Below are 15,759 nucleotides of genomic sequence, written 5' to 3' on the forward strand. Positions count from 1 at the left end.
GTATTGCTATAAGTTATATTAATAACTATTTGAATTATTGTTCTGCATTTTTCAGGCTCTTCTCTCCTGTTTACCTTTGTTTTCTCCTATTCAGTTACAAAGTCTTTTCATTGTACATAGAGATTTCTTTATGACAATATAAATATATTGAAACAGAAAATACTCTTTTTTTTTCCCATGACAGTAGGCATGGACAGGGAAGAGACCAGAGTGTGTTCACTCGCATCTCACAGATGGCAGCAGAAGCTATACCAAGGAGTACTCACAGACTTATATATAGTAGTTCGTTCTTGACAAGACGTACTCGTTCCCAAATCCTAGATCTGACAGTAGGCCCCTACAGGTTTTATTTCTCTGAGACATTTGGTTATGGTTCTGCTTTAGCTGTATACCTTGCTGAGAGTATCATGAAGCATCCTTCCACCCATGTTGAACCTTCAGGCTCCTTACAGGTGCATTATTGTGATTCACTCACCATTAGACCAGTTTCCAGGTCGCAGCCATCGTTAACTAGAGCCAACATTTACTGACTAGGTTTTCTTTTAGGCACCTTTAACAGTAACTCAGGACTCAGAAACAACACAATATTTATTCTTTCATCCTCAAATATAAAATATATGGAAGCAGTGAATAAAGTAGAATCTTTCATGCGTAATTCCCACCCTAGAAAATAACCTACTTATCCATGGCGCAGCTGGAACTATGATATTCTGTCTGAATTGGGATAAACAGCTTGCATCTTCTGACATACTCTTTCACTCTGTCAGCTTTTTCACTGACGTACAGCTCTTGCAACTCATCTCTTCCAACTTCTTTCTGCGGGGCTGATCTTTGGTCCATGTTGTTTAATCTCCCTCTTCTCAGGTGCAAAACAAAACCTCTGATGCCAGCTGAGAAATCCTTTCGCAAGTATGAAATTGGCTCTTGTATTCAAAGAGATGATTCTTATCTACGTACTTCCTTTCTGACCAGGTTCTCTAATGGTCTGTTTATATGTAGTGTTCTTTGATTATCCATCTGTTCATGCTGGCAGCAGAACAAAATTGAACAGGGAAACAGGCTGACATAATACAGTGCAGACATCTTACCAGTTGATGTTTACATCTTGCAGAAATGTTGGTCCTTATGGTCATAGTTAGTGAGACTATGTATTGCCCTTTATTTGCACGTGATACAGTCATGGTCCATAAATTTCAGGACTTGGATGTCTAAGACTAGATCCATTATCTAGATAGTAGATCTATATACTGTATTATTATTGAACAGATGTCCTTTATTCTTTCATTTATGTACTTGGCTGTTGTTTTGCAGAAGATGTTCCTCTTGATCGATCAGCGCTCACTTTTCTCTGTTCTAGGCAGCCCATGCTGATTTGCACCAGCTCTCCGTGCAAATCTGGACCCCACCAGGAAGACCTTCCAAAGCATACAACTGCAAAAAAATCTATCAGTTCCATTAGCATCCAGGTGTCATGCAAAGGCACATATTTAAGCATTGAAGTGGCTTTTCTCAGAACCCTCCAGGTCACCTGAGCCTTCCTCCTCACATCACTGTATTTTTATAACATTGCAATCTAAGTCTACGTCTTTATCCAAGATCTAGCACAATTTTGTGCCTTCCCTGTTTTTTCTGTTCTCTCCACCTCTATGAGAGGGCAAGCTGAAACCGAAGCCAAATGTGTAAGACCAGCTCCTGGCCAAATTCGGTTACCATAACAATGTGCTCAAAGCAAGCATTTAAAACTTTGCACCTACATCTCATCCTGCGTTGGCTACTGATTCTGCAGGGCTACATCTGAACTCCTATACCGCAGCTGTTTTATTCTCTGATTCAGATTTTTTCCCCATTTTGCACCATTTACCCATGAATTCTCATCTGAAGTATAACGCTCCTGTCTTGTCTCCAGCAGAGCCCGGATTTCAGTTTGGAACTGGGGCTCTGCTTTTGTTTGCCTTTTTAAAAACACACCTCACTTATACTGTTCTGGGCTGGCTTTTCGCCTTTTTTTTAGTTAGTATATTATTGAATGTGACTCTTCCAAGGCATGCAACTTCATACTTCTGAATTAACTCATCAAGAATGGCTTAAATCAATAATTGCTGTAAGTCTTAATGCAAAGTTGAAGCTGAGAGTACATTAACAAAAAGCTTTCATTCTTGCACAAAGTTTTAATTAGCCATCCTGTTGATCTTTCCAGTTCAGTGCCTCACAAAGGACCCAAAGCTTTCCTTTATGGACCAGCGTTTCCATTAATTTGATTTTATTTTTTTTTTGGCACAGGAATTCAGACAAAAACTTTAAGGGTTTTAACAAAAGTATAAGAGGAAAATGGAAAAAGGGAAGAAATGCTCAGTTTGTGTGTGTGTATGTGTATATATAAAAAATATAAGGAAGTGTTACAGTAGACTTATAGTATCACATACTATTTCAGGATTATAATGGATTCCTAAGCCATACTTCACTGCTGCTGCTACTGGAATTTATCAACGTTATAAAAATAAGTAGTTTGTAGGGTAGGAAGTCAAAAGAGGAAGCACGCCTGAGAAAAGGCTTTGGCTGCAGATTTTTACCTTTGTTCAAAGTTGCTTTCTGCTATGTTTTTGTTTGGATCTTTTCTGGGGCATCGATATTATTACAAAAGCACACTTCTATGGCAACAGTACTTTTCTTTCTACTTGGCTTTGAAGTAACACTTGCAGAAAATAGGCAATTTAGAAAAAAGAAAAAAAAAAAAAAACAACAAAACCACCAAACCACCCCACACCCTACATGTTTTCTCATAGATCACTGCAAATACTAGAACTAAATATCTTTTTTTTTCTTCCAGTACTGCTAGCTGTAAGATAGTCCAAGTTTGGGTTCTAAAGAAGGAATAATTATCCTTTTTTTAAGAAGTAAAAAACCAAACCAAAACCCAAACCAAAACCCACAAACAAACTAAAAAGTAAAGTGGATTGACAGTTCTTAAGAACAGCAAGTATTACTGAGACCCACTTTCATGGGTCGTAGTTGTTACTGGTATTTCAAGGTGATTGTTGGCAGTGTTTCTCCTTCGGCAGTTCTGTATGACTTTAAGTATTTCATCCTTGCATGGTTTATGAAAACAAAGTATAAATACCAAACTAGCACAGCTCTCACAGAACAGCACTATTTCTGCAATATTCATCACAAGCTCATTCTTTGGAGTTCCAATGCTCTTCTGTAATTTGAGTGTTGTCCTGAAGAGAATCATAATGTTGTAAAATAGACGGCATATAAATATTGATATGCTTATAATGTACACAGCAGGGTAAGTACGAATTAGCTGTTGTAAGGCTGGTGCTTCAGCAGGTGCTTCTTTAGCGAAGAGAACAGTAAACCAGAGCATCTGAAGAAATGATGGGATTCCAAATCCAAAGGTGAATTTAATGATCTCATATTCAGGCCATGCAAATAATGGATCTAACTGGCAGTCTGTTTCCAAGTGATAGTTATCTGTGCCAACCAGTACTGCCTCGGTCAGTGACAAACAGAAGGCATACGTAAGTACAAATCCAACACACAATATGGGTCTTTGGGTTGCTTTGCTGAGAGCAGTCCTTGGTGGAAATCTCTTGAGTAATAGTATGAGAAGCATCAAAATGAAAACATACTGAGAATTGAAATAACTGAAGTTGAAAAAGAATGACAGTATGTTACATGCAAGGTGGGTTGCTTTTAAATAGTCAGGTCTACTAATGACAGTAAATGAAAAAAAAATCATTATAATGTTGCTGATGGTGAAGTGTAGAAGAAGTAAGTCTAAGTTTTCTATGACTTTGTACTGCAAATAATTCTTTATGAAAATGATCAAAATACATATGCCAGCTATTAATCCTGTTGGTACAAAAAAGGCGATGTAACAGTGCATAAGTCTTGATATGATGTTTTGAGAAGCTATGAAGGCTTCAATTTCTTCTGGGGAGCTGAAAGCCAAGTCCTTGCTTGGGTAGCTGATCCATGTCATGTTGTGAGAAGTCATCCTTCCTTCCATACTGTGCTTATTTCCTGTTCAATGGAGTTTGAAACTGAAATGGAAAAGGAAGGTGAAACAGGTTTTAAGTACAGTTTGTAATGTCTCTAATTTGTGTGTTAAATATTAAGTGCAGTCAGGAGTATGAACCATTTGTTCAGGATAAATGTAGTGATTGTTTTGGGTGAATATTATATTCTTATGTTAATTTCAAGCTAACTTGCATAATATCTTTAGCCAGAGAAATGTGGTTTTTAATTTTTTTATCTGGTTCCTGCTCTCACCGCTACCCCCTCCCTTTTCCTCACTTGATGCAGACAGGACTTACTGCAGCTCAGCTTTGTAGACAACAGCCAGGATTCAGTGCACTCCTGTTGCCTGTAGAATAAATGGGAGAGTTGGCCATTCGGCGGGTGAGGAAGGACTTGGCTCTGTGATTAGGTGGAGCTGCTTTTCCTCACCATCTTGCCAAAAAAGGATAAGGCAGTATGCAGGGCAACTCCAGTGTGTGGGTTGCGGCTACAGCCACAAAATAGCTTCACTGTTCTGTCGCAAGGGTGGGAATTTTGTATAATTTGAACCCAGCTGACAGTCCCAGGGCTCACACTGCATGCTGAGGAAAATGCAAAGATAATCACAATATGAGGCAAGAGTTGCATTCCTTTCTTTGTTTTAGTTTTGCTTCCTTTCTGTTACAAAAAAAAGCCATTCATAACTGCAGTCTGTACTGAGGAGCCCATATAAAATTAATGTGAATGTTTAAGAACTGTTATGAACAAACTGCTTTCATACTAAAACATCTTTATACATTAATAATGCTATCATTTTTAGATGTAGCTGTTGCATAAAACTGAAAAAAAAAATGCTTTTCTGCATGCTTGAATTTGAGGAAATGATTACTGGTGCATTATAAGCCTATTGATAAAGTTTTAGCAAGGAACATTTTTTACAGCTGAGTTATAAATTCCTGAAAATAGGGAATTTTAAAAGTAATATGGATAGGATGTTAGCTGTAATGACTCTATGCTATGTTGATATAATATTTCTGCTACCATACAAATGTTTGGAGGATCCTTTTTTAAGCCAAAAAGCTTTGTAGGAGAACATAATATGTACTCAAGAAAAACTGAGTGTAATAGATGTGGATATATAAATTTTATAGACCATCTAAAAGCATAATTAAGTCAATTTCTAAGAGAAAATTTCTGTGTACCTTGTACTGATTGATGCAGAAAATAGCATACTTTTATTTTAGTTACAAAGGATAAATATTTTAAAACATAAAGTAATGAACTCGCTATTCCTAATAAATTTTGAATGTCTGATTAAACAGGGCCCTTAGTACTGCAAAAAGTTAAACATATAGGCATTTTTACAGTGTAGAATGTTGTTTTCTGGAAAAAAAAAATCCTTCTTTATTCACAAGGGTTTCAATTTTATGTTAGATTTGAGTTTGGTGTTTTTACTTTGTTCCGTTGTACGCAAAGCTGGTCTATACAAGCAACCTACATAGACAGTACACCAGGCAAAGACAGGACAGTGGAGTTCCCCTTATAGAAGTTTCTGTACAGTCATATTAGTAACAAGAGTGATATACTTAGTTGTACCTAATGCATTTTCCGTAAAGGGATTCTAGTGATGTTAACTCTTAAAGTTAAAGTAACTTTGAACTGGTAAAAGTTCATAAAGATACATTAATGTTTTTAAGCAGTGTTCATTATAGATAAGTCAGTGTCTTGATACTGTTTGACAGTTCATTTATGGTTGTTACCTCTGACACTACTTCATATTTCTGATATTTCTAATCTCTCCTCAAAATTGGAATTCTAATATTGGTTTTAATTAGAAAAGTTGACTTATCAAAGTGGCTTTGATTAAGTGTGTATGTAATCTTATATAATTATAATTTCATTTATATAAACCCATGGAATTATGTTTTGATTCAGCAGTGTTCTTTGTCCCCTTTTAAAGACAGAGTTCCTTCCTTTCTAGAAAAGGTTATTTTTGGAGAGGTTCCACTACAGGAAGGAGTGATGCACCCAGGGAAGTTTGCGTGTTACAGGTACACTCGCAGGAGGGGAAAAGCTGGCTGGTCGGACTCTGGCTGTGTTCTAAGCTCTGAACTGGAGTATACCATATAGGAAAGCGTTGATGGGCAAAACTGGTGGAAGTCTCTGAAGCGAGTTAAGAGTCAATATAATTTTGAAGCTTAAAAATAGATTGTTAAATATGAACAATCTTAAGAAAAATGGAGTAAATCTTTTCAAAGATGATAGGTGTTGGGAGGAAATAGTGTTGTCTTGTTAATTGAGGAAATGTATCTTAAATGCTTGCAGTAAAGCTTTTGTTTCTGTTCAGCTGATTTTTAATATGAACCGCTAAGAAGGACTCAAGTTTGTACTAAAGTGCTCAAACTGAAGAGTGAGAATAATTAAAAAGAAAAGGAAACCCAAACCACACACACAAAACCTCACAGATGTAGTCAGCTGGTTGGCCTTTTGTATTTCTTCATACTAGTGATTTCTTTCTCCCTTCTAGATTTTAATTTCAAAGTATCTCTTTTGAAATAAACCTGATCAGTCTGATTTCTAAATTAGTTCCATGCTTAATATTGAAGCACTGGAGAAAAAAAAATCTCGAACATTTCTCATTAATCAAGTACGCAATGCTCTCTACTTCCCTTTGGCTCTATGGCTGAAAGTGATCTACTGTGCTATTCAGTCAGCTGCAGCCATGGAGCTTGACAGATTTTCTTCTTCTGGCTTCCTTCTGCTGCTTTGATTTTTCTTTATTATTTCCTGGAAATCTAAAGACCATGAAATTCTAACTTCTACAATTCATCTCTTCTTAAATACTCAGGAGAAATCTCAAGAATGAAGGGAAACAGTCTAAGTCAAATTTTGACCTTCTATTAGAAGAGAGATTTGAAGCTTAATCTGGCAAAGGATAGGTACTTTGCAACAGATAGAGAATGTGGAAGCACTTGAGCATCTGCAGAAAGCTTGTCGTTATCATCCCACACAGTAGTTTCAGGAAGTTAAGAAATACACATTTTGAGAAGTTCTTTCACCAGAGTCTCCAGTGAGACTACCTTCTAATCCCTTAAGGCCTTTTGCAGGATTGAACATTTGAATTTACTTCTGGCACTGTGAAGGTTTCCATTATCTTCTCAACAACTTGTACACCGTGGGCCAACTAACCACGCTCACTGTCCTTGCAGAGAATCTCAGAATAGCTTAGCAACATTCAACTTTTATGGTAGCATAATTGCAAAGGAAACAAAGGACATAGTTTTGGGTTTCACAGGAAGTCATATGACCTTACATCAAATTACAGGAAAAACAAGATGCCAAAACTTGGTTAAATTTGCTCAGGATCTGGCCTTGGTACTGATATTGGGTTCATCTTTGACCATAGCAAGGTATTTTGTATTTTATTTAGCTACTCTTTGGGCATTTAAGACAAAGTAAGGAACATTACACTTAATGCAGCATGTTCCAGTAGTTGCAACCTACTGTGTAAGAAAGTGCATCATCTTGGTTTCTCTTTCTGTATCCACCGGTTTGCATGTTGTGATATTTTAATGATGGACCAGCACAGTGTTATGGAGAGGCTATTGATGTGTTTAGGCCTCATTTGTTATAGGTGTCAAGATGAACGCCTGAAGTAGTTTCAGTTGGGTTGCAACTCTCGTTTATAACCACAGACCATTAGTTAACATTACTGTTAAGTAATAACAATGATGTTAATATTATTCTCACTCTCCACCTAGACATTGTTATTCTAACATAAGTGTGTGTCTTTTAACTTACCTCATCTGGGGAGGGATTTAAACTAAGCAAAAGTAATCTGTTCAACCTAGAATTAAAATACTCACTTGGGGGGAAATAACAGTGCAACTGTATGTGTATAATTATCATCAGTGTAAGTATTGGATGCCCCATCCCTGGAAGTGTTCAAGGCCAGGTTGGATGGGGCTTTGAGCAACCTGGTCTAGTGGAAGGTGTCCCTGCCCATGGCAGCGGGGTTGGAACTAGATGATCTTTAAGGTCCCTTCCAACCCAAACCATTCTATGATTCTATGTTTCTATTAATATTCTGACTTAAGGAAAAATTTCTAGGTGCGCTGGTTTAAAGGGAACTTCTGGAAAATCACTTTAGATTACCCACACAAACAAAATTTTACCAAAACAACAAGCTGTTTGCAGCTTTGCTATGGTTAGTCAGTATGAGCATAATGCTTGCTTGAATTCAATGAAGTGTTCATCACAGAAGTAAAAATGTCTGCTAGCAGTTTGTAGTTTATTCTGAAATATTTTTTGTTTCATGAATAAGATTAAAGTTAATGCTGTAGACATTAATTCCCCCCCGCCTTAAATTATTCCTAGAAATTTTTATTCTGCTTAAAAAAAAAAATATTACAATGATAATGTCAGACTATTTTCTTATTTGGTTCTGGTGTCTCACTCTGAAAGAGAGCAAATGGCAATTTTGAGTTCAGATTGTGGTAGGAAAGGTTGTGTGCAGGTGGCTGCAATCAAATATGCCTGATACTTCATACAAGCTAATACATGTACGTTCTCTCTTACATGGTCACATCTAGATATATATTTCTGACTTATGACCTTATCCTACAATCCAATTTTTTTTTTTTGCAATATTTTGTCTCTTCATAACTATTTCAGTGAAATCTGAGGATATATAGCACTCTACAAGATGTATTATTGCTTATCACCTCATGAAGTCGCTGCATTATGGTCTTCTAGCTGAGATTATAAATTGGACCCCATCAGAAAAGTCTGACTCCTTTGCAGGCTCTGCAGCTGATTGATTGAATATAGTCACAGATGGCATAACCTCTCTATACATTTGTTAACATCAGAACGGATAGCTTTAGAGAGTCTCATGACTGTAAGGTGCTCATCTGTCATGTAAAGCAACTCTTAAAAATTGTAAGGCTTTACAGTTTTAAAACATTCCCAAAGTGTTAAGTTCATTCCTTGCAGTAAGGTAAATATATGCTTAGAATAATAATGGGATGAAGGAGCTCACAACTTTTGCTGTAGTAAGATGAACATATTTGCAAAGTTTTACAGACTTTTGGTAATACTAATTTAATTTAAAGTAAAAAGGTATGTTCCATGGGAGCAGCAGAGCACTGGAGGGTGGTTTATTTCTCACATCTTTTATATCAGAATCTCCATGCAGCCGACCACAGTTTTTGTCAAAATACTTTTGAGTTTCCGTCATTAAAAAAAAAAGGAATGTATTATGTCATTTTCCTCTGCTATGAAAAAATCTGGTATTCCTTCAGTTCTTGTCTGGTTCTTGGATTTACTGCAGGGACATACATTTTATTTCAAAACGCATGTAATGTTTATGCTTTGCTTGGTAGGGGGCCCAAGCCCTCTACTCTTTTAGTGGAATCAGTCAGCTTAGAGTGCAAACACCTGAGACCTGAATTAATTTTTTTTTTTTCCTCACAACATACTATGATGTAAACTGACTTTGTAATTTCTATTTACTCAGTGGTAACTGAGAGTAATATATGTCAAAGCTCACATATATTGAAGCTATGGCAGAACCCAGGCCTATTCCTGTTTCTTCTAAGATTAATTAATGAGGGAAATTTGCAATATGCTACTTGCATTATCTTTCCTTGTATTGTCATGCTCCAATATTTTGTTCCTTCTTTACCTCTGCGCCCCCCCCCCCCCTTGTTTTAATTGACCATCATTCGCATGTTGTGAATCCTTCCTTAACTTCATGTGGCCTCACTTTTTTCTTTGTTCCTGGTCCCCCCCCGCCCCTTCTGGCCCTGTTTCCCCACTATCATCCACTCTGCCTTTTGTGTCAGCAGTTAAAGGAAATAGTTTGATTTTTACTTTCTGAAGCACAGCAAATACGTTATCCTTCACTTCCAACAGATGGAGCTGAGCAAATGACCGTAGTGTTCAGAAGGCAGTTTAAAAATAGCAAGTTGAGAAAAGACTACTTTCAGTACCGAGAGGACCTAGTCTCTAAGATTTCATTGGTTTTGGTTCCCCATCCTCACTTCGATGGTTAACTCTTGCAAATTGAGAGCTTTGGTTTCTTTCGTTTATTTAAATTTAAAGGAATCTTTTGTTTATTTAAAGTCTAGAAAGAAGAGCTCCTAAAACGGGGAGTTTCTCCCTGGCAGCCAGAACTCTTCCTCTATAAAAGGTTTGGCAGGGCAGTCTTTCTGCATTCTGTCACCAGCCTTTAGAAGGAAAATATTCTTTCATCCAGTCATAAAGCAATATGCATAATATTCCTTGTGAAACTCTGCTCTTGGTGGGCATGTTCTGCATCGACCTGTGAAAACACTGCACATAATTTGGGGGGTGAATTTGTCCTTTCTGTTTGTACCACGTCCACCAAGTTAAAAGATGGGGGCAGCTTGCAGTATATGAAAGACTGAAATGTAAAATACTGTATTCATTTTTCTTGTAATATCAAAATTCCTATACTTGGGCAAGTCTTTGAGGCTGTAAAGATTTAAGAAATCCTACCCTTAATGTCTGACAAATTACCAGTTTCTGAGAAACTGAAAGCTTTTACTTTTCCAGAGTATAAGTGAATCAGCAGTAACTGAACATAATCTCCAAGCAGCATTGCTGACGTGTTTCCTGTCCTGTGGAGTTCCAGCAGTGTAGTTGGGATTATCCAACAATGTCCATCCTTTAAAAGACTGCTTTTAGGCAACAGTTGGAGTCTTTTGTCCAGACAGTGACCAGTATTTCATCATCTAGCTATCATCGGTTCAATGGGAGTTAAGTACTTACCGGAAAACAGTCTTCACATTTACTCTATTTAGTGCACAGCTTTCTTATAAATTTCAGCTTTCTCATAAATTTCAGCTCTCTGAGGATGTTTCCCAGATACGGTGTTTTACTTTGAGTAGTTCAAATGTTGTTAAAGAAGGGAAAACTAAAAACTTTAAATTATAACCTTAGCTTCACAATTTGAGCCTCTTGTGATGAATAAAACATTGCATATTCAAAGTAATATAAAGCACTTACCTTTTCAAGAAAATGCTCCACAGATGCAACGGGCCGAGACTTTCACTGTGAATAGTCAGATGAAATATAATTATTGTTTGGAGCATATAGCCCTTTTTATTTATGTAGAAAGCAGGGTGTATATATTACAATAACTTCTTTAGCTGCTGTACATCACGATGAAAAATCCAGACGCTTGCTGACTACAAAAACATACAGTTCTGGAAAGGAAACAGGAACTTGGTTTAAGTCATTCAAACCATACACGTTGCATGTTTAGCAAACGTATGGTTTCATCATGTGACTTTAAAGTTCAAATTATCCTCTGCAGTGAGATATTTTAGAACAGAAAAGTAGTGTTTGTCCCTGCCATTTCTAAGTATGTGAGGCCATCCAGTGGATTTTTTTTTCCTGTTCATGAAGTAATCCTACGCGTATTGGCCAGCCTTTGCAATTACATTTTTTCGTAGTGCGCTGTTTTAAGTGCTAGAGGTCTAGAAAAGGAAAAGCCTATTGAATAAATACCAAGCAAGGTCCCTTGCTTAACAAGACAAAAAACTCGACACAAAAGTAGTGCATGTCAAAAATATTAAGATCCCTTCTTAAAAATAGGGTGTATTTCTATTTTTCCATGGGTGCTCGCTCTTGGAACACTCCCAGTATTGTACGCATGCAATAAATTATTTTTCCAGATGCTCTGCTATGACCATGAGGTGTTAGAAGACAGGATTTTGAATCTGTAGTATGTTTTGGGTCTGGCTCAGCATCAGTCGTCTTAGTGACTATGTTGAATAGTGTTCTTAAAACCTCAGATATAAATGAGCAAGAAAAGGTTGGCTCATGCTTTTTTTTGTAGTGCATGCAGCCTTTCTGTCTGGAATGCATCAGTAGCATCATGTTTTCTCATACCAACACATGGGGAAGAACATTTTTGTTGTAATCTTTTAATAATCTGCAGTGGCTGTCGTAGGTTAAGAAGATAATTTGTGACCAGTGTTTGATCAGCGCTCTCTGTTTTCATGGCATCTTGTTGCACTTTAACAAGCTTTATTGAAAAACATGTGGAAAGAGCCAAAACACTTCAAAGAAATGAAATGAGACAAATGTGTACGAGTCTAGATTTCAAAACTGGAGTTGTGGGTTAGCTGGAGAAAATAGTTCAGCACTAGGTCTACATTTCCACCTGAAGGTTAGCGCTACTGCTCCAAATACTTTTTTGAAAAGAGAGATGCGCATGGAGGGTCCCGGGTTGCAGCAGTGGCCCAGAGACATTTCAGCTTTCAAGCTGAAGGTTCATGTTCTTTGTGAAGTAGCTGTGCTCCAAAACAGCTCTTTAGTAGTTCAGTGGCTCTGTGACATGTGGTTTCCAATGAGCTTACACATGTTTTTCAGAATACTCTAATTCCCATACTGACTTCGGTTTTGATCATCTTAGCATAGTAGTTTGTTGGACTGGGTAGACTGTTTCCCTTTTATTTACAGTAGTTCCTCCAAACTGTTACTGAAAAACTTGGATAATGCTGGCAGTGTAGTGTAGGTGTTTTGTATATAGCATTTGCTTTTGAGGTGTACCCAAATCCAGGTTTATTTTGTTGGTATTAATTTCTCACAGTTAAGAACGGTAAAGAAAACTACGCATTGTAATTGTATGCAAGTCAGGCAATTTTTTTGTTTGTTTGTTTCTGTTGATTTTCCATGCAAAATGCAAATTTGAAGTGTCACCTTCTTCTTTCTAGGACTTAGGGCTGTGCAGACAGCACACTAAACTACGTAAGCATAGTCAAATGATTGTTTTTGAAATTGCAGTAAAATTTCAGAAAGTATTTGGTCATCAACTGGTAGATACTAACTTCACTTTTTAGCTTCCAGAATGGATCATGTGTGCACATGAGACAATGCTAAACAGTTATGGCATCAGTTTGTTGCTGTGCTTTGCGCTGAAGTGGTCTGAATAGGCATGTGATTGATAACCATGGCTCTGCTGGGGGCCAGGGAGGGAGTAAGATTATTTCTTGGCTGCGGGCCACCAGCAAACAGTTGGGTTTTGGACTTTTTTTTGAAGTTGCATTGGGTGGATGTACACAAGGATATCTGGCTGTGCCCTTTGTGATTACTAGTAAAATAAAGGTGAATCAATGGCTGCACCAAAAGTTTAAGGAATATTCAAACTACTCTTTACAAAGGTTTAAATTATTCTGAGTTAATTAGCAATCAGTGAGCAAGGAGTAACTCAAGTGAAGATAAACCCTAACGCAGCAGTGTTAAGACTACTTTTCCTGTTATTTAGTAACCACTTCTCTGCAAGGTGTAGTAAAGCAGAGCTCCAAGGGAACTTATCCTCCAGTGAGAAAAATTACATAAATAGAACCAGAAAAGCAAAAAGAGAAAAGCTGTTTCTTATGTCTCCCATCTTTAAAAAGAAAAAAATAATCTAAGAGAAAGATCCCATCTTCAAAATTATGTTCACATTTACAAACATTATTTCATACTTTGCCTGAAACCTGTATTAAGCCTCATTATTCAGTGGTATTTAGAGGGCAAGAACATTTATCATACTTTGAATCAGCAGCAAGTAGCACATTACAATTTCAGAATGTGTACATAGATTCAGAGAATCACATCAGAAAGTATCCGCATTTTACAGGTGGAGAAACTTGGGTAGTGAGAAATTTATGCTTCCAAGTTGATGGAATAAATTGAATGCCAGAGGAGAAATAGAGGTTAGAAAATCAAGGTTTCCCAACTCCCTATTCTTTATTCTGTTTAGACCATGCTGATTCCCATCTTCATAGCTGCAATTCTGCCTCATCTATGGAAACAAACAAAACTTAGTCTGAGGTATCTTAACAGCTATATGGTGTGGTTTTGGCAGCAGCTCACTGTGCTGTTATTGTCACAGTTAATGTGTTACTAAAAGAAAAGCAAGATACTGCTGTTGTGTGACCAGCTGTGTCTTTCCTTAAACAATAAAACCGTTTAATTTGCTTAAACGATCACAGGGTCCAAGTCATATGAGAACAGTGGCAAACAGACTAGTGTTTAGTTGTATAAATGTTTCATAAAACTGCAAAACATGGTGGTTAAGTGACTGCGTTTGGGATGATGCATAATTTTACTATTATTTGTATTAGTGATTTATGATTTCTTGGTGATTACTATGTATTAGTATACATGCTCTCAATGGAAAAGGTTGATGTATGATAACGATGTTCCAGATAGGGTGGAGGCAGAAAAGGTAGAAATTGCAGAAATTAAATAAATGTGAGATTTTATGACAATATTTAAGGATTGGCTGATAACACATACAATTCCATTAGCCACCTACAGTGTGCTGTGGTGGGCAAAACTCTTATTTTTTTAACACATCTTATTGTTCCTATGGTAAAATAAATATATCTAGTTTCTTTATAACATATCTAGATGATGTTATAAAGAAAGCAGATGTGAGCCACTCTTCTTTTGACCAAAACCAGTAGTTTCTCTTAATTGACCCATATTACTGATGCATTTAGGAGAGTACAGATCCCTGACAGTAGGTTTAATTTGAAGTGAGGTCTCTTTCTCTCATATACCTGTACGCCAGATGAGAGAAACTTCTCAGTCTTCTCTAACAAATACCATTCAATGCTTCTGGCTTGTGAGATGCCGAAACCATGGAGATTTCACTCTTTTTACTCTCTGGCTTAAAGCAGATCCATCCAGTAAAGTATTATGGAGATGGTGATTCTGTCTTGCTCACCTTCCTTCTGAATCGTTGTGATCAGTTGTTCAGCAAAGAGCTGCAATGCTCAGTTGAGCGATAGAGCTCTTGTTTGCTTGGTGCACCATCAAATAGCCACAGTAGTCACAGTCATCAAGGACAGAGACCAAAGGCTGCAGTAAGATTGCAGTTAGTCTAAGGATTGGACTGGATTGCTCTAGGGTAGTGATTATTGTTAGGGAGCTAATCCTGCATGAGAAGCCTGAAGTCTGTTTTTAGACTATGCTGTTGTCTTCTGCCCTTGATTAACATATCTTTTCTTGCCTTTTTGATGTAATGTTATTAAGAAAACTGTCCCTGTGTAGTATGATAGGATTGTTTTGGAATATTAAATGGCTGTTATTGCCCATTCCCCACTGTATTATGATGAAAAGCAATTGCTGTGTTACTGGAATTTTGAATTGTGAAATAGTCTACAATTTTTTTCAAAGATATTTTTCATAAACTACCACATATTTCCATCTTAAATTTTCCTCTGGTGTTGTTATGTAACAAAAAAATAACGTGAGTGTGGGATATTAGCCACAGAGTTAGTCAGAGATTGCTTTGACTCAATTCAAGGGCTGAGCTTACATATTGGAAGCTTTTCTTGGTGGAAATTTAGCACCTTAAGGCTACTTGTATTAATGCAATAACTCAAGATTCCTGGAAAAAATTTTTTTTTGAGAAGAGCATCTATTCTAAGGCTTTTGTTATATTGATGTACAGTTGCCAATCACTCTGTAAAATTGTTCTTGTGAAAGGCCTTGCTTTTGATTTTATGTATGTTTAGTCTTTTTTTTACTTGACAGCAAGCAAATTTGTGTCCTTGATTAAAAGACCATGGAATGTGAGGCCTTTGACATACAAAAGGAAAAGGAAAAAAAAAGAAAAGCAGGGAAGTTGTACACAAACCCAAGAATTGCTAGCTTGAAGAAAGTTAAAAGAATTTTGTTTATGGATGAATTTTAGAATAAGAAACCTTGCATGTCTTTATTGTATTATAT

General features: G+C 37.0%; 2 protein-coding genes across 3 annotated transcripts in view; one reads left to right on the plus strand and one right to left on the minus strand.

Moving 5' to 3' along the window:
- The window catches only part of CHLSN (cholesin), a 135,333-nt gene that overhangs the window by 23,822 nt on the left and 95,752 nt on the right, over positions 1–15,759 (plus strand). The window lies entirely within an intron of this gene.
- LOC142415980 (uncharacterized) lies at positions 584–11,324 on the minus strand. The gene is made up of 2 exons (XM_075514979.1): positions 11,035–11,324; positions 584–4,046 (listed from the first exon to the last, which is right to left on the minus strand). The coding sequence occupies exon 2, from the start codon at positions 4,010–4,012 to the stop codon at positions 2,981–2,983; it is 1,032 nt and encodes a 343-aa protein (XP_075371094.1). The 5' UTR covers positions 4,013–4,046; positions 11,035–11,324; the 3' UTR covers positions 584–2,980.

The sequence above is a fragment of the Mycteria americana genome, chromosome 12 (assembly GCF_035582795.1).
Source record: "Mycteria americana isolate JAX WOST 10 ecotype Jacksonville Zoo and Gardens chromosome 12, USCA_MyAme_1.0, whole genome shotgun sequence".
In the NCBI taxonomy this organism is placed as follows: Eukaryota; Metazoa; Chordata; class Aves; order Ciconiiformes; family Ciconiidae; genus Mycteria; species Mycteria americana.